The sequence below is a fragment of the Festucalex cinctus genome, chromosome 1 (assembly GCF_051991245.1).
Source record: "Festucalex cinctus isolate MCC-2025b chromosome 1, RoL_Fcin_1.0, whole genome shotgun sequence".
Taxonomy (NCBI): Eukaryota; Metazoa; Chordata; class Actinopteri; order Syngnathiformes; family Syngnathidae; genus Festucalex; species Festucalex cinctus.
This window is the reverse complement of record NC_135411.1, coordinates 41,470,803-41,490,582: the sequence shown is the minus strand read 5'-3', so window position 1 is coordinate 41,490,582 and position 19,780 is coordinate 41,470,803. Positions and strand designations below refer to the sequence as shown.

General features: G+C 39.0%; 1 protein-coding gene across 1 annotated transcript; it reads right to left on the bottom strand.

Annotated features, from left to right (window-relative positions):
• Window positions 1–805: 805 nt before the first annotated feature.
• On the bottom strand, window positions 806–18,549 carry ube2z (ubiquitin-conjugating enzyme E2Z). The gene is made up of 7 exons (XM_077535705.1): window positions 17,516–18,549; window positions 16,238–16,310; window positions 10,000–10,187; window positions 4,748–4,859; window positions 4,361–4,473; window positions 4,192–4,282; window positions 806–1,362 (listed from the first exon to the last, which is right to left on the bottom strand). Exons 1-7 carry the CDS (start codon window positions 17,935–17,937, stop codon window positions 1,186–1,188), a joined length of 1,176 nt encoding a protein of 391 aa, XP_077391831.1. The 5' UTR covers window positions 17,938–18,549; the 3' UTR covers window positions 806–1,185.
• Between the last annotated feature and the right edge of the window lie 1,231 nt (window positions 18,550–19,780).

Here is a 19,780-nt window from a genome sequence, read left to right as displayed (position 1 = left end):
CATACGTGGTGGAGTTGTGAGTCATTATATCCAGACAAACAAATCGTAAATGGAAAAACAGTGACAACCCTTCAGAGTACACCACCATTTCATGGTTTTACTTATACTTGAAATGTGCAGAATATTGCGCTGTTGGTTTTAACATGCTTCTGCTCATCTACAGTATGTGCTGGGGCTAATATTTGAAAATGATTAAATTAATCAGATCAGGTCTGACGGCAAGATAACTTCAGAACATAATTTTTAAACATATATCCAAGACATTTTATTCTGTAGTTTTACAGACCATTAGAACAACACAAACATCCCCAATGACCTTAAAAGGATCACTAATAGGAACTCTGCTTTGCACTAGATAACCCTTCCAACTTCAGTAGGCCCAAAGTGTGCTGGAATCAGTTTTTTTTGTGTATGTTGTGCAATCAGGGCTCATATAACAAAATGAAATACCCCAAAGTAAACATGAGGTTGCCCAACCTTATCCCTGCCAAATAAACAGAGTGCATTGCACTGATAAAAGGTCCCTCGTAACCTAAGCATGGCCATCGAAACAAAGGTAGACATATTGGAGGCCAATGGAACAGAAGGTGCATACAATAAGAGAATATCACTGGTAAAAATAAAAAAATAAAAAAATCATGATGTATCAGTGTTTGACTACTTCAAAGAAAAATCCCTTAATTCTAATTTAGATCCTTTATTTATAAATCTCTAATGTAATCAACATCTAAAGACTCCCAAGTACCAAATGATGTTCATTTCCCCCAGTGGAAAGTTGAAAATAAAAAAGGTATGAGGGACATCATGAAATGACAACGTGCTATTTATTTTACCATTTTCAATTGATTATTTAAAATTCACTGTCATTTACTTTTTTTCTTTTTTTTTAAACAAGCACAAGGGAATGTTTAATCTCAAAACATACTATGGTATATGCACAGCCTCTTCCAGTCCAAACATGAATACACAAATTCAATCATTCATAGCACAAATGCACAGCTACAGAGTAAATCTGCCAGTGTAGTGACACCTGTATTGACGATCATTTTCTGGAGAGAAACACCATCACTTCTGTTTTTCAATAACCATAAACATGGAATATTAAATTGCTTCATCAAACATTGTTTTTTTTTTTTATTTAAGCAAAAAAAAAAGTCCTCTCTTCTTGGCCTGTGTTTCACGGAGTCATGGCTGGATGCTACCCTGGCTGTCAGGGTCCGTCTCAGAGGAGCTGCTTTCAGAGTCAGAGTCGTCATTGGGATCACTCATCACACGTTTCTCCCGTATTCGTCTATGGATGGCGCTGAGTCGAGCCTGCAGGCGCTGATAGTCAAAACGGCCACGCTTTTCTCCAAATGGGTCCTGTATGGGGTTTGCAGAGGACATGCTTTCAGTCACCAAAAATCTTTACTTGTTGCCCCTGTGTGATACAAATAATTAAAACACTACACATTGTCACCACAACACTGTCCTGCAGGGTTACTTTTATTGTATTTTTTCGCACCTGGATCAGACTACAAGACAGATTTGATCTATCACGATGGCACCTATTGTCATCCTGCCACAAAATCCTGCTGTGTCTTGGTCAAAACACGACACAACATACCAGTCAGTGGCGGCTGCTGTTCATTCAAATGAGGGGAAGCTCATTCTTTACGCCTCAGACAGATCAGCCAATCATCACGCATTTCTGGGCCGGCTCACTGTTCCATAAGTCCGCAGAGACACCGAGTGTCCGATGAGCAGGAAAAAGCCCAGCATTTATCCAATGACCTTCCAGTTTAGCGCAGTGGAACAACCCACTCTACAAAGCAGCATGCGACATGACTAAATAAATAAATAAATGCGCCACTGCAGGGATTCATGAGAAGGAAGCCTTGCCAGTTATTTGTGATTAAGTAGCGGGGAGGGGCATTTATTGCAGTCTTAGAGCAATCAACACTGCAACATGCAGGATATTATGACAAGTCTCGACATGAGTCAAAATTCACATTTATTTTTCGCCTCAAACAAACTGAAGCAGTACGGTGAACAGGCGCTTTATGTGGCAAAACAGTTAATTATAATAAACACATTCAGATAGATTACAGGATCTTAGGATAAAGGCAAATGAAGCATTAATATAATCTTTTTCAACTACAATTACAGTTACAGCGGCACGGTAGTCGAGTGGTTAGCACGTCCGCTTCCCAGTTCTGAGGTCTCCGGTTCGAGTCCAGGCTCGGACCTTCCTGGGTGGAGTTTGCATGTTCTCCCCGTGCCCGCGTGGGTCTTCTCCGGGTACTCCGGTCTCCTCCCACATTCCAAAGACATGCATGGCAGGTTAATTGGGCGCTCCGAATTGTCCCTATAGTGTGCGTGTGAGTGTGGATGGTTGTTCGTCTCTGTTTGCCCTGCGATTGGTTGGCAACCAGTCAAGGGTGTCCCCCGCCTACTGCCCAGAGCCAGCTGAGATAGGCGCCAGCAGCCCCCGCGACCCTTGTGAGGAATAAGCGGTCAAGAAAATGGATGGATGGATGGAATTACAGTTACAATTTACCAATTCAACATATCCAACTTTTCATGTTGCATGAAACATGACATGCAAACACTGCACTTTTTTAATCACTGCATTTTATCAATAGATACATTCAATATACATACTTAAAAAAATAAAACTTGGCGATCTCCAGTCAGTAAAGTCACACATGCTAAAGTGTAGGCAAAGAAATACCTCCTCGGCTCCTTAAATGACGTAACATTTCCGATTTGATTTGAAAAGCCACGAGCATTCTGTAGCAATCCTTGTGGGTGGGTCGCGGGTTGGGTCGTTTCCCATGGCCTGGACGGGCCATGAAGGCAACACAGACTTTTGTTTTGGAAAGCTAAACGCCATTCGGAGCTGTTGTGTTCTGGCGTGGTTGCGGCCGACAGTTGCTTGCAAATTGTCATTAAAGAGTTGTATGTTCGCCGCTTGGCCTGATTATTTCACCAAAGCTACATTACATGTAAAGAGGCTGCGGCGGCGGCAGCTAAATGACGGTGAGTGACGAGCAATCATCATTTCATCTACCTAAATTTTCATTCTTGAAATCGGACAACACAACATATGGCCAAACGCAGACCAAGTTAGCCTCATAGGACAACTTAAATTTATCAGCCGGCGCCAAACACTTACATGTAGTGTTGTTCCGATACCGTTTTTTCGCTCCCGATACCGATACCCAGCTTTGCAGTATTGGTCGATACCGATACCATACCGATACTTAAGTTTTTTTTTCCTCAACATGAAAAAGCTGTCCTGCCATTGGTTCAGATCATTCAAGGGCCAATAGGATATCTTAGATCGGCATGCAGTGAACATGTCACATAACAGTGAATGTCGTGCACCAGCAAGACACAAGATACTGCATCCAAAATCCTATATTAGCCTTGGAATTAATGGTATCGGCATGTTACTTGTGAGTGACTTTTTATGATTACGTAATCTCGTGTTGTCAAACCGCGGCTGAATCGCAAATGCAACTAATCGTTCAGCCCTAATCAGAATCCTCTTTATTGGCCAAGTTTGTTAAGAAATAGACATGAAATTTATCTCCAGTAGTTTGAGCTACTCTATTAGACTAACAAGTAACTATAACAAAACAAATGTTAAGATGTTCAAATGCCAAAAAATAAATTAATTCACACAAACAAAAACTAAAAAATTCCAAGACTAAAAGGGTCCAAATCTGTTGAAAAACAATTTGTTTTGTCCAAGTTTTTCAGGGAAGTTAGAATGGGCCAAATTACTTTTCAACAAAACAGTACACTTCTTTCATCTCCACAATTGTGGACAGTCCTTGGAATGTATGTTTGTGTCTGTGAACAATAAATCACACAAAAAAAAACAACTATAGATTCTCCCCCCCAACAAAAGGCCAACTTTTTTTTGGCTAGTGACAATTATTGGAATATACTGACTTCATGGATTAAAGGGAACTGTATTCACTAATAGGGACATAGCCCTGCAACTAAAAGCTAAAAAATGTGACCACCCCTGCCAAACCCACTGTCAAAAAATAGATAAAATAATAAATAATGGCCTCATTAAATGGTGGGACAAAAAAAAAAAGAATATCGAGGGAAAGTCTATTTCAGTCATTTGTTTCAGAAAAATGAAACTTGCATGTTATATTAAAAGCATGTAGTAAGTTGAATATGAGTAGTCACCTTCATGTTCTGTCCCTGTAGATGCAGCCTCTCTTTGCAAACGCCCTCATAGAAATCATAGTATTCGAGGAAGGATTTCTCCATCACACTCCTTAAAATGAACACACAAGCGGGTCAGAGGAGAAGGTGGAAAGAAGCACGAAGGAAAGGGAAAAGGAAATGGTCTTGCCACAAAGCTTCAGGACAGGGAACCTTGCCCTCCAGCATGTCACACACAGCAACCCTCATGGTTTCATGACGGATGCACTCGTTATAGTTCTTACTGTCCCCTGGATGTCGCTCCTGAAAGACACACAGACACACTGTTAAGTTATTATGTTACATTGTGTGTAAAGTTTCTATAATCTGACCTTTTTGCCCCACCACAAGGTATTCACAGCAAGGATACTGATATTGGGGGGCTAAAAAAAATAAGCTGATCTTCGCCAGTATCCAACAACACATATTGGATAAATGGAATAATTTAGTTTGGCACTTTCCATACCATACACTGACAAACACTGTGCCATAAGGAGCAGAGCATTTGATGGGCATCATCGGTGTTGAAGAAAGCTACCTGTTCAAATCCAGGTTCGTTGTGATAAGGTTTCTCTGTCATCAGAGACTGGATGGAAATCAGGACAGACGAGATGCTTTGAGCTGGACTCCATGCTGGGCCTGTCCATGTTCTGCACAACAATGCACATACATGGAATTAATAATATTGGCCTGTCATTTTATCAGGTCCAATGAAGCTGTGTAAAAATGCATTCTCTGAGGGTGCCATTAAAGTATATCAACCCATGCATCTGAGAACTGAACCACTTATGCTCGTGAGGGTTATCACACTAAACATTACCGGTACAACTCAATTCAAATGAAGTTCGGATGTTGTGTTTACATAAATAAGATGATAATACAGTTACTTGCAAATCATGTTCAACCTATATTTAATTTAATACACTACGAAGGCCAGATACTTAAAGGCAAGGCAAGGCAAGGCAAGTTTATTTGTATAGCACATTTCAACACAAGGCAACTCAATGTGCTTTACACAAAGAAAGACAACACATAAGCATCAAGAAACAGTAGTTAACATTCAGAAGAAGAAAAATAAATGAAAATAGGTTAAAAAAATTACTAAAAAGAACATACAATAACAATCTTAAAACATTATTCAACAAACTTTAAAACATTTATCATAAGGAACTTTAAAATATTTAAAAAACAAACAAACACTTAATTAAAGCTGTTTAAAAGTCCCTAATCAAAGGTATAAGAAAAAAAGCAAATTTTTTAACCTGGATTTAAAAGCATTTACACTCGGGGCTGACTTCACTTCTGTTGGTAGCCGATTCCATCTGTGTGCAGCATAATAGCTAAATGCAGCTTCACCATGTTTGCTTCGAACTCTGGGTTCCACTAGTTGGCCCAAGTCTGTGGATCTCAGAGCCCTGCTGGGTTTGTACTCAATCAGCATTTCTTGGATATATTCAGGACCCAAACCATTTAGTGATTTATAGACGAGTAGCAGAACTTTAAATTTGATTCTACAGCTGACTGGGAGCCAGTGTAAATCCTTAAGTACTGGAGTAATATGTTCTGATCTCTTTGTTTTGGTCAGAACTTGAGCTGCAGCGTTCTGAATGAGCTGCAATTGTCTCAAGTTCTTTTTAAAGAGTCCAGTCAGAAGACCGTTACAGTAATCTAGTCTGCTGGAGATAAAAGCATGGATAAGCTTCTCTTGGTCTGCTTGAAGCATGCAGTCCTTCAGTCTGGATATGTTTTTCAGCTGGTAAAAGGCTGTTTTAGTGATGAATTTAATATGATTGCTGAAGGTCAGATCTGAGTCTATTAGTACCCCAAGATTTCGAACTTGGTCTTTAGTTTCTAAAGACAGTGACTCAAGCTGTTTTTTAACAGCAATCCTCTTTTCTTTATTGCCGAAAACAATGAGCTCCGTTTTGTTTTCGTTTAGCTGAAGGAAATTTTGGTTCAACCAGTTGTTAATTTGCTCTAGAGAATGACACAATACGTTAATAGAACTGCTGTCATTTGTGGACATTGATAAATACAGTTGTGTGTCATCTGCATAACTATGATAGTCAACATCGGCGTTCTGAAGCATTTGACCCAAAGGTAACATATAGAGACTGAACAACAGGGGTCCAAGGACTGACCCTTGAGGGACCCCACATGTCATGGCCTTTCGATCAGATTCAAAATTTCCAATAGTCACAAAGTAACTCCTTTCCTCCAAATAGGACCTGAACCATTTAAGGACTGTTCCATTTAGTCCCACCCAAGTTTCTAATTTTAATTTACTATTATTAAAATGAAATATATAAACCAAGTTATATATATATACACAAGTGCACTTAAACATATTCACATTTGCCAAAAACATATATACATAAATTTCCTAAACATATACCATAATACCTATCTAAATCATTTACACATACTCACATGTACAATTTTCATATTCTGGTCTGACATAGGTAATTTTTTTTTTAACTTCACTTTTAAACATTTTTTTAAACTCCAGCAGTAAGTCACAATTTTTCAGTTCAATTCCCAAATGATTCTACAAATTAACACCTTTTACAGATACACACCTTTGCTTAATATTTGTTCTTGTTTTGGGTTTTTTGTACACACTTGTACCCCTTATATCATAAGGACTGTGTCTAATTTCAAATAACTTCTGAGTACTGTGGCAGAGTAAATTGTTATAAACTTTATACATTATTTGTGCTATTTTAAAATCCACCAAGTCATAAAATTTCATTGCATTTAATTTAATAAATAGTGAATGTGTTGGTTCTGTATATTTTGATCGATTAATAATTCTTATAGCTTTCTTTTGCAATTTGAAAACGGTGTTGGTATTTGTTTTATATGCCATTCCCCAGAATTCCACACAATAGGTCAAATATGGTAATAGTGAACTATATAATATATATAATGATTTCATGTTTAAAACATCCTTACTTTTATAGAGTATCCCTATCATTTTTGACATTTTCCTTTTAACAGTTTCTATGTGTGGCTTCCAACATAATTTATCATCGATAACAACTATAAGGAATTTATTTTCATTCACCCTTTCTATTTCAATTGAATTCACCATAATTTTAACTTGATGAGTGATTTGTCTAGTGCCAAAAACTATGAACTTGGTTTTATTTAAATTCAATGATAATTTATTCACATCAAATCAGTTTTTTAATATATTCAATTCATACTTCACAGTAGTCAGAAGCCGCTTCAGGTTTTCTCCTGAACAGTAGAAAGTTGTATCATCAGCAAATAAGACACTTTTCAATATTTTTGAGGCACAGCAAATATCATTTATATACAGTATAAATAATTTAGGGCCGAGCACAGACCCTTGGGGAACTCCATGAGTAATCTTCATGTGTTCTGATTGTACATTATTAAACTGCACATACTGATATCTATTATCCAAATAACTTTTCATCCACTGATAAGCTAAACCTCTTATTCCATATTTCTCTAATTTATTCATTAATACAGAATGATCAAAAGCTTTTTTTAAATCCATAAAAATCCCAATAGTAAATTTTTTATTATCTATATTGGTAGATATTGCTTCTACAAGCTCCATAACTGCCATTGAGGTGGTCCGTTTTTCTCTAAACCCCTATTGAGTTTCACTTAAGAGCTTATGTTTCTCAATAAAATTATCCAGTCTGTATGAAAATAATTTTTCTAGAATTTTTGAGAACCGTGGCAACAATGATATTGGTCTGTAATTATTAAACGTGTGTTTTTCTCCACTTTTATAAACAGGAATGACTTTGGCTATCTTAATTTTTGATGGAAATATACCAGTTTTAAATGATAAATTACAAATATATGTAAAAGGTTGTACAATATATTCTATAATACTTTTTACTAATGTCATATCAATGTTAAGACAGTCAGTAGACTTTTTATTTTTTAATGTTTTCACAACATTTCCAGCCTGTCTAACAGTATATTATGATCAATCGTGTCAAATGCTGCTGCAAAAGCTGCTCTATGTAATTGTAACTATGTAAGTTGGCCAAAATTATTTTCAGAAGCCTTTCTATTTGGCCATCCATCCATCCATCCATTTTCTTGACCGCTTATTCCTCACAAGGGTCGCGGGGGCTGCTGGCGCCTATCTCAGCTGGCTCTGGGCAGTAGGCGGGGGACACCCTGGACTGGTTGCCAGCCAATCGCAGGGCACACAGAGACGAACAACCATCCACACACACGCACACCTAGGGACAATTCGGAGCGCCCAATTAACCTGCCAAGCATGTCTTTGGAATGTGGGAGGAGACCGGAGTACCCGGAGAAGACCCACACGGGCACGGGGAGAACATGCAAACTCCACCCAGGAAGGTCCAAGCCTGGACTCGAACCGGAGACCTCAGAACTGGGAAGCGGACGTGCTAACCACTCGACTACCGTGCCGCCCCTATTTGGCCATTTATGACTCAAAAATTTTATAATTAACAGATTAGCACCTTAGCTGTTCACAATGGGTTAGAGGTTAAAGTACCACTGATTGTCACGCATTTGACCCATCCACTGAGCGAGCGGAGCGGTGAGCAGCAGCAGGGCTTGAGCTCGGGGATCATTTGGCGATCTAACCACCCAAGTCCAACCCATAATGCTGATTGTCAAGCAGGGAGGCAACTGGATCCCATTTTTATAGTCTTGGTATGACCTATGATAGATGATAGAACCCACAACCTGCCAGTCTCAGGCCAGACACTCTGGCGACTGGCCAATAGTTTCTGGTTTCGGATTCCAATTTCTCACCCTTTGTCTGCAGATGGGATATTATGCATGCAGTGCGTACACTAGAGCTAGACCGATTATCGGCCGGGCCGATTATCGGTTCCGATATGTGGCATGTTGACAAATATCAGCATCGGCCTTTTTACGAATCTGAAGGCCAACAAAGCTGGAATCTCACTGAGCAGTGAACGCTCGCGAACGTATAGCAAATTTTGTGTTTTCATCAGGATTTGTAAAATGTTCACAAACACTTTTTAGTTGTTGCAAAGACATTTCGAACATATTCAGACAATTTGTCACCGTCTGCGAAAATCTTTTGAACCCTGACGAAAACCCCAAATTAGATAATTCGATAAATTTTGCATACATTTGTCACTGCTGACACTGGGAAGTCCCAACACTTATTAATTGATAATAAAATAATAATTAAAACAAAATAAAATCTAGAACCAATGTTGAAACGTTGGAAAACTTTATTTACAGTAGAAAAATTTAGAAAACTATTTATTTATTTATTCACTGCAAACACTGCAAAGTCCCAACACTTTAATTTACTAAAATAATAAAAAAATAAAAATAAATTCTGAAATTGTTGAAATTTTGTAGAAATATTTACAGTTGAAAACTATTTATTTATTCACTGCAAACAATGGGACGTCCCAACACTTTAATTTATAAAAATAATACTAATAAAAAAAATTAAATTTAGAAATTATGTTGAAATTTTGGAAAACTATTTACAGTAGAAAACATTTTATTTATTCCTTTCTTTATTTACTTATTTATTCATTCACTGCAAACACTGGGAAGTCCCAATACTTTTTAATGTATAAAAATAATAATAATAATAATAATAATTAAACAACACAAATTTAGAAATTATGAAATTTTGGAATGTATTTATTTATTCACTGCAAACACTGCGAAGTCCCAACACTTTTTAATTTATAAAAAATAATAATAATAATAATAATAATAATTAACAATAAAAAAATTTTTTTAGAAATTATGTTGAAATTTTGGACTCACCCAAGGATGCTGAGACAGACCTTGCCATTGCGGTAAAAGTTGGGATTGAACCGGACAGTATTCTGGCCGGTGGTGATCAGCTTGACCCGTGGCGGGTGGATGGGATAGTCAGGGGGGCACCGAAACAGGAAGAGGAAGAAACCTCCCTCATATGGTGTGTCAAATGGCCCCGTTATCAGCGCATGGATCTTAGAAAGACAAGAAAGTATACTTCATACACCGAGCTTCTAAATCAATCAAGTTAAAATATAAACATTTCATTTTTGTTTTTTCCTGAGAAAGATTTTGCATTTTTTTTCTCCTGATTCCTACAGATGAAACAAATTATCCATCAGGCAAAATGCAAAACTCATTAAAAAAACAACAAAAAAAACACTGATGAGTACCAAGCTCTAATTATACAGACCTCAAATGTAATAAAAAGGCAGAATTAGAGTGGAATTTAATTTTGATTCACAATTATTCACTAATGCAGACATCTTCCACAAGCAGAGATGGGACGTAACGAAGTACAAATACTTTGTTACTGTACTTCAGTAGTTTTCTTCAGTACTTTGTACTTTCCTGAGTATTTCGACCAATTTTTACTTTTATCCATTACATTTTAACACGAATATCTGTACTTTTTACATCTTCAAAACATGGTTGTTACTTTTGTTTTGAAATGCATGAAAATGATGAACTCATTCACTCCCAGTTACAAGTATACTTGTCAATTATAATTTTTCAGAGTGGGGATAGATGGGAAGAATCCTGATTATGCTCCACAGTAAATGTCAAACTTGGAAACAACTTTACTGATGCCTAAACACCGGTAGATGACATCATTGCTCCATTTCATACGAAATAAACACAGTTTGTAGGGCTGCACAATATATCGAAAAAATATTGATATCGCGATACTGGTCCTTGCAATATGTATATCGCAAAGGCATGCAATCAGTTTTATATGGAAATGTATGCTTTTTATATGAATTTGACCAGTCAGATGCTAACTAAAATGTGCATCACCATTCAATAGTTGAAAATTATCAAGACATAATTACAGTTAATGAACTAAGATTACATTAAGGTTGCTTATTTTGCCACATGAAAAATGTTTTTCTTTCATTAGGTAATAAAAATGAAATTTCTTTAGGTACATGTTAAATATCGCAATGTTCAGCAAGTATATCGTATATCGCATGTTTTTCCAATATCGTGCAGCCCTATTTCAGAGTCCATGGGAAAAATGGCTGTATTTTGGCAAACCTACATTTTTCTACTGTCAATTATAAAAGACCGGGATGAGGCAAAAAGAATTCTATTCTGTCATTTGGTAAATTCGGCTTAGAATTATTGAACGTAGTATCGCGTGGGTATTGAAAATTTTGAAATTTTCTAAAATGGCTGGTAGTGAAAGAGTTAAAATACTTGACCTGGAAGAGAGCGCCGCCATCAATGTCTCCTGGCTATGCCAATCATATGAAGCATTACACAGGCTTTCCTACAATCCAGCTTCTGATTGGCTGTTTGACATGCTATTACATGACGCGCAATTGGCTAGAATAACAACCCTGAAATATGAGGACTATGCGCACCGCTGCAGACTGCTAGTCAATAATATGAAAGAAGGTTCAATCATGTTAATGAGGAGTGGACCATCAACATGAGTTAGTGATAACACCTTCGATTCGACGCAGGACAAGTCACAGAGTCAACTGGCCGATGTCTACCATGGTGAACTGTACGTTTAAAAAAAAATAATAATAATCTGGATAGCTCGTAGCCCATACTCGCCCATGGAAGCTGTTGGCGCCAGAGGGCGGCCATCTTACCACTCCCATCGCGCGAGTAAACTACTGTATATACTATATGCACCGCACGTACAGATTAAACATAGAGATATATGTTGCTTTGAAGACCCCCTTTTTCTTTTTATCGTTCAGCTTGTTAGACCCCAATATTAGATTTGGAAGCGACATACTCCCATCAATCTAAAAATATGAGCCCATTCAAACAGATCAGTGATACAAAGATCAGACACAAACTTTTTGATTTTAATCAAGCTGTTTCTTTAATGAAAGTGGCACATGTAATCGGCAGATCGAATTAACTGGTTGACTGGATTCTGGGTCGGCTGTCCCTACGGATCTAGACCTACAGCCAAAAAGAAAAAGTTTGCGATAGATTCAAAAACTCATGGGGCACTTCTATTTTCAGTGGTACAGCCACTGTAGGTTTAACAGAACTGGTTTAGTGGATGGTGAAAAATCCATACTAATTACTGTGAGTTAAGCCTGTAGCGTAAATTAGGATCACTCAAAGAGCAAATGTATACGACTCAAGAGACTGCCTGCAGTTCTCTCTGTCACCTCTAGGAGCACCCCATCTGTTTGAATAATCCATCGAGTAAACAGATGAAAAACCTCAGCTGCTATGGAATAATTGGAGCTCGAGTTACCCAATTAGAGGTTAACAATTTGATTTACACACACAAGTCACACTGATGTTCTGCATATGTAAAGATGTTTATTTTATATTTGTACTTCGCAAATAAATTCACAGATGGTTATAACAGAGAAAATTAACAAACAATACAGACGTTCCACAGTGATTCTATTGGTCAACTCTCCAGAATGTCAGTTTGAGTCAGGAAAGTTTGTCGCTAGTGGCCGTCATCCATCTCGGGGCAGGAAGAGAAGAACGCTCCTGGAACTGTGATGGTCTCACCGAAAACCATCTCAGCAGGTGAATTTTTGAGCGCTTTTTTCTGAGTTGCCCGCATATCCGAGGATGACCTATGGTAGAGGGCCTTGGAGTCAGGCCGTGACCATGTGGAAGTATCCTTGAACAAGATAATTAACCTCCAGTTGCTCCTGATACTGCGTCATCAGTAGGTGAATGAGTAGACAAAATATAAAGTGCTTTGAGGGCCTTGTAAAGGTGGAAAAGCGCTATACAAATGAAGTATCCTTTACCATTTCATCAGGAACTATGATATCTAGCTGATGAGCAGGGTCTCGGTGCAGTCCTGGCCACCACTGGTGGCCCTTGTCATAAGCAGAGCTTGCCATCGTGTTGATCCTTCCGTCAACGTGAAGAGGTATTGTTGGCCTTCAGTTAGTGGCAGGGGGCCAGCGTTAACATGGAGGTGACTGAAACGTTGCAGTGGTTGTGGAAGCCGGCCGATACCAGATTCCATAAGCCTGCTGGCCGGGCAAGAGACGCAGTTCTTGGCCCATTGACAGACGTCATGGTTGATGTCGTGCCATACAAGCTACTGAGCTGCTTGGCGGTTGCGCATCCAGATGGGTGAGACAGATCATCTCGAAAACATGGTGGGATATGCATGTAAGGGCAGAAAGTATGACATTTAAGTAGAAGGATGCACTGGTGATTTCCTCATCTCAAACAACTCATTGAAAGAAAAATTAACATCAATGGTGGGTACACCACAACAACAACAACAAAAATTCAATGTCTCAACTCGTCATGTGCCCTTGAGCATCAATTACAGCTTGACGACGACTTCTCATGCTGTACACAAGTCGACTCATTGTCGGCTGAGACATGGCATCCCACTCTTCCTAAAGGCAGCCCTCAGTTCATTGAAGTTCTGGGGTGCAGAGTTTCAAGCCTCAACACAGCGGCTCATCTGACCCCACAGCTTTTCAATAGGATTCAGTTCTGGAGAAAGTGCAGGCCATTTCATTTGAGGTACACTAGCCCCCCAACAGCCGTTCCCTGATGATGCCACCTCGATGAGCTGGAGCAATGTCGTCCATGAAGATGAAATTAGGCCCATGTTGTTCATGCAAGGGCATAATCACTGCATTAATGATATTATTCAGGTAGTATGGGCTTGGCCAAAGGACGTCCACTTCTACTTCTTTCTGTGACTCTTCCATGCCTCTCGGTGTCTCTGTTACAACCTACTGATGACCCTCTGGGACACTCAAACTCAGTGGCTGGTTCCATCTGAAAATGTCCTGTTTGAAGCATCACAATGGCAAGGTACTGTTAATCCATTGTTAGTCGCCTTGGTCTCATGATGTCAAAATGTGAACAGCATGATGAGGACGGCTGTTTAAACACCAGCTCACCAATTATTGGTCAATTCAAGGATCAAAAACCTGCTGTGATTTTTTTCCGTTTAGCTCCTCGTTAGAGAACAGCAACTTGCGCACAAAGTGCTGAAACATTTAACAGTTGGACATGTGCATTCAGAAGCTTGGAGAAGGTCACATTAAGTTAATCTGTAAAGGTTTGAATGCATTTTCGGCTCGTCCTGAAATTTCACCCGAAAGCCAAATATCCCTAACTTTTTGAGTGGTGTAATTAGTGTTTTACAACAACCTGAACTATATTTAGAATTTAATATGTACAAGTGAAGGAAATGTGAAAGGAAATGGGCGTGTGCAAGAGTTGCTCCGTGATCGGTTTCTTCTTCGGTAGTTGATTCAGGACTTTCAGGGACACTGTTGTTGATATACCTGGATTGGCTGGCAACCAGTCCAGGGTGTACCCCGCCTACTGCCATAGCCCGCTGAGATAGGCTCCAGCACCCCTCGCGACCCTTGTGAGGAATAAGCAGTCAAGAAAATGGATGGATGGATGGATGGATGGATTGATGATGTTGTTTATATAGCGCATCCACAGTGGCGCAACTGCAGTTAAAATATGTTGCCGGCATGCTCAACACAGTTGGAGTGCTGTCTTGAGCGATATGAGTCGCTCTGGCTGGAGGCGCTGCACAAATTAGGCGCCCACTTCTGAATTTTGACGGCAGTTAAAAACTCTGGTAGTACCACTTCTGCCTCAATTTGAGTCAGGAAAAACCCTGGACCGCACTGCAATACACCCTTCCAGCTGCGTCACTGCTCTGCTCCCTCTGCACCTCCCAGAGGGCAAGCATCGCTTAACAAATGAATGTACTTGTAGAGAGCTTGATTTTTAGCGAGCATTGTCGTTAAAAGGTGGGAAACATGTCAAGTGTCACAAAAAATGTGCCGAGTAGGACACTACATTACTGTGAATCATTGAAACCAGTCCATTGGAGCCGCTAGCTATGAAAAAAGGAGTTTTTTGTTGTTGTTTTTTTAAGAAGGAAAGGTGGAGGTGGAAGCTTAAGGTATGTTGTTTTTGGTTGGAGCAGTATGTCGATCACTATTTTCATGGTGTAAATTGTCATTCATGAAATCGTTTGTGTCCGGATATACTCGTCTTGCTGTATATTGAAGTCTTCAAGCTATCTTAGCTTGCTAGCTGCTAACAAACAGACCGCCAAGTTAAAGCGTTAATTGTGAGTATGTATGAATGATTGTTTCACTAAAAATATGGCACATTCATCACGTCTGCCTCAAATTTACAATCAGAGGTTAATGTTATGACCAGCTGTATATGAAAAAGAGAAAAACTTCCTCAGATATAAAATTATCTGAGCATTTCCTCGTACTTTTTGTGGGTGCAAAGCAGTTGCGTCGTAGTTTCGCTCGTAGTCGCGCTAGCCACCGTGCTCGTCTTTCACTTCTCAATGTCTTCAGCCTGGTTTAGAATCGCTGCCGGCAGCCGAAAGAATTATTTCATCTCCCTTTGAGCCATTAGAGCATCCGACGGCCGCGCACAAGTTCACCATAGCATTGGTCGCTGATTTATCAACTGTTTGATCTATTTTCTAGGTCACACTGATTGTTTTCTAATTCACTCGCATTGACGTCCTGCCCTCCACCGCAAGGGGCCCACTTAAACATGACGTCACACTGGAAGGGTCTATACAATGCTGAGTCTACTTTGTGCTTCATCCTACAGTTATAAATTGCTCCATTATCCAATATTGTATGTTCCCCTCCAACAAAAAAGTGGCAAAAACGAATTAATTTGAATTTAATTTAATAATTTAATTTAATTGAAGAAAAATGTGAGTTTTAGAGACTGCTTTTCTGCAGTCCGGTGAGATTTGGCATGCGAGCAGATAAGGCTATTTGCTGGCTCAAGTTTTGGTTCCTCATGTTTTAAGAGTGTATATATAAAAAGAGGGTTTTGAGAGTGTCTTCGGAATGTTTCCACTGAATGAATCCTGTTGAAAAAGCAACATACGTGCACATCCTTGCCAGCATGCACCGCTCATTGATAAGGGCTTAAACGCACCTGATCTTTTTTTTTTCTGAGCCTCATTCATGCAGAATGTCAAATGTATTTTATAAGCTGTAGTGATAATTATAAAGCTAACAGTAGCAGATGTATATCTGTGTTTTACCTTGGTCATGTCTTGAGGATCAGGGACAACAAACATTCCTGGAGGAGGCTCTTTGTAGATAGACATAATATCCCTAACAACAGAAAAATAATAGGTCACTCTTACAATATGTCATTAATGGTTCTGATCTCAAACATATTTAGTAATCTCAAAAGTCTTTAAGAGATCTACATATTTAAAACAACAGGGAAAGGCAAACTAGTGTTTGATTACCAGAAGACACATTTACAAATGTCTTTAGAAAGTTATTTTCTCAGTTCTCCTGTACTTTAAAACATATGGAGAAACTGGCAGTAAGAAACACAACTTCCATTGTTTCCCAACCAGGAGTTTGCATGTCCCTATTAGTACATGAGCACATTATACGGGGTACTTGGAAATTTTTAATAACTTATTTTCCAGCCAGTGGCACAGTTGTGGCAAAATCACAACAGCCACGTGTCAGGTAAAGCGTCACACTAAAGCTGAGGTGACTGATGAAAACTAAGTAAAACTCCTAAAGTGAGTCTGAATATTATTCATGTTCAGGGTTTTGTTCCTTATATTAAAAGTTTAAATTTCCTGCATACTGTCCTCAATAATGATAAGACACAGTCAGAGCTATACTCTGGAGACATTATACAAGATGTCCTGATAGTCAATGTTTTTTTTTTTATATAAAATCTTGAAATCAATGTTCGGCAATGCGAAAAGTGCTCACGTGGATTCAATTCAAACTTTTTTCCTCTCAACTGCCTAACTACTTTTTTCTTGCTTATATATCACACATCCCCCGAAACTTGTTTTACATTGCTTGCACCAAATAAAAGCTTGATTTAAAAAAATAAGAGAACAAATTAACCAAAACTGGCAGAACAGTCTGTTAAAAGGGGAATTATTCAAAGGAGCTTATTTTTTTTGCTGGTAAATGTTACATGAGTTATACTGTATATAAAGCCTGGTTTAATTTTTAATTCATAATTTGTTATTCATATTGTTTATTGTCAAGGCAACCTATTTATTTTATGTTTCATTTTTAGTTCAAATTAAGACAATGCATGAGAATAAAATGTTCAAATTAAGAAAACAAATTAAAATTATTTTCATTTAACAATCAGTTATATTAAGTCCTATTATAGTTAGAATCGTATACTCGTAGTATAATAGAAAAGGTTTGGGAATACACGACCACGACCCCCCCCCCCCTCCAAAAAAAAAAGACAAAAAAAGAAAAAGAAAAAAAGGTTAATGCAAGCTTTTAGTTTCAGGTTTTGTTCCATTTCGTAAAAGTAGATTTACCTCTTTATCCTTAAAATAGCTGGCTGAGAGGTCTTCTCGTTGTCCCAGTCAGCACTACGAGTCGGGTCCCAGGAAGCGGCGTACACCTGTGTTAGGGGGGCCGATCCGGCCACTCCGGCGACGCTTTGCCCAACACCCTGAGGTGAAGAGGTGTGTACGTTCGGCGATACTGACACAGCCGGTGGAGTTAAGACAAACGCGTTCCAAAAGTCCGTCTGAGCAGTTGTGAGTCCATCCATTGGGGATCCATCAGGGCTTAGGACACCCTGGTCGCCCTCAGAAGCCGAACTCGTACTGGCGCTGAGGGGTCCACCAGTCAGAGAGTTTGCCAAAGTCTGTATGGGCGAAGGTCCACCGCTTTGTCCGGTAACGCCAGAGCCAAGTGTATCACCGGTTGACGCATCTCCAATGCTGTCCGCCATGGCTCTCAAGCTAAAGCTGGAGCTAAAATACTGGTGTTCAACAATGTATGCCAACGGTTAGAACCATTGACAGCTGAGCGACAAGTTTCACGTCTCTCCGATTGTGTGGTTGCTCTGGTGTATCAGAGAAACGACGACCTAGGTCGAGATGAGACCAGAAAACGAGAGATTTCTTCCCCTGGCATAGTAGCTATTTCTCGTTAGCTTCACTGTGTTTTTTGCAGGCCTAAAAGTAAAAATCCGCCAGCAAACTCACATCTTCCGCATTGTGACAGTCTATGTGACAACGTACCAGCATATTATGTTGACTTAAAACAATACGGGTTCGAAATAAATCTATAATTCTTACCACCCGTACCCTGGCTAGAATCACTTGAAGGCTCAACTTCGACATCAAATGTCTTTCAAGTCAAGATCCACATGTATGGGATTTGGGAACTTCCGGTACGGCTTCAAATTTAAGTACGTTTAAAAGTGAACGTCTGTGTCGCAGTTACACCACGTGTTTACTCACTTCAAGCACTTGTGCGGTCGTCATAAGGACTGCATAAGAACAGTGGTGCTAACAATAGTAATAGCAACGACAACGATAATATAATAATAAACAATACAACGGTAATTTTGGAGAAACAAATCAAAACCTGAGAGCATAGCATTTAAAACCCATATGTAACTGACAAATATTAACCAAGTACTGTACTGATCGTCACAAACCTATTTTGCACCACTCTGCCAAAATTAGGTCAACAGTAAAAATCTAAATCCAGATCCAATGCAAGCATTTTGCCACTTTATCAACGCAACCAGAGGCGTCGTCTGCATCACATTTTAAGTTGTAAATTTTGATTTATAGATTTAGAACATGCATAGATATAATACAGTAACTAGTGAAAAGGGGGAAAACAAAATTAAACTCATAAAATGTGACGTAAAAAAAAAACAACAGAACACAATATTCTAATTTACAATTCATTATATTACTCTATATATTTCCTGTGTTCATTTTACTAAATAATAGTCATTAACCCTTACTTTCCCCAGTATTTCTACTGTGCATTATTTGAGCATGTTTCGAATGTTTTAGTTACCTTGCAGCAGAGATGTAAATGTTTCTAGGGCAGGTCAAGTTATAGGTTATCTCAAAAGTCAAGTGGTAAGTCATATTGCAGGACAGAAGAAAATCCATTCATCCATCCATTTTCTTGCCCGCTTATTCCTCACAAGGGTCACAGGGGGGTGCTGGAGCCTATCTCAGCTGGCTCAGGGCAGTAGGCGGGGGACACCCTGGACTGGTTGCCAGCCAATCGCAAACAGAAGAAAATAATTTATAATTTTAGATCATGATGGGAAAATGATTCATGAACCACTTGCAATATTTTTTACTCATCTAGATAGTACTTATGGTTTCAAGATGCAATGGTAAATGAACCGCTCCTGGATTTAGTATCACTTCCTCCTTGACACAAAGGTCAAGAGACCATCCTTAAATCTGAAAAATGAAAAACAAAACAGAAAAACACATACAATGCATTACTGTGAGGCTTCTGGCTGGGGAAGTTGCAGTCGTATCACAATGGAGCTTTTAACACGGCAAAGACTTGTCATGGTGGACCGTGGCGCCATGTTTGGATTGGTGGGACTGCATGGGACATATTGTTGGGAGTTGTTTGGTTGACTTCCCCTTTGTGAGGGTTGTTACATGATTGGATAGTCCAATGGAAATTGATTACATTTCCACTACAAATATCAAATCAAATGCTGGCGGAGCTCATCTAGGGATACACAGATGAGTTCCATTGCCACCTACTGTAGCGGGTGAGCATTACACTTCATTCTAGCGCAG

Excerpts from the sequence above, each read along its gene's own strand:
- ube2z (XM_077535705.1), bottom strand. The coding sequence starts at position 17,937 with ATGGCGGACAGCATTGGAGATGCGTCAACCGGTGATACACTTGGCTCT. Across the intron at positions 4,283-4,360 it reads CCCTGTCCTGAAGCTTTGTG|GAGTGTGATGGAGAAATCCT; the intron begins GCAAGACCATTT and ends GTTCATTTTAAG. Across the intron at positions 1,363-4,191 it reads TACAGGGACAGAACATGAAG|GACCCATTTGGAGAAAAGCG; the intron begins GTGACTACTCAT and ends AACCCCATACAG.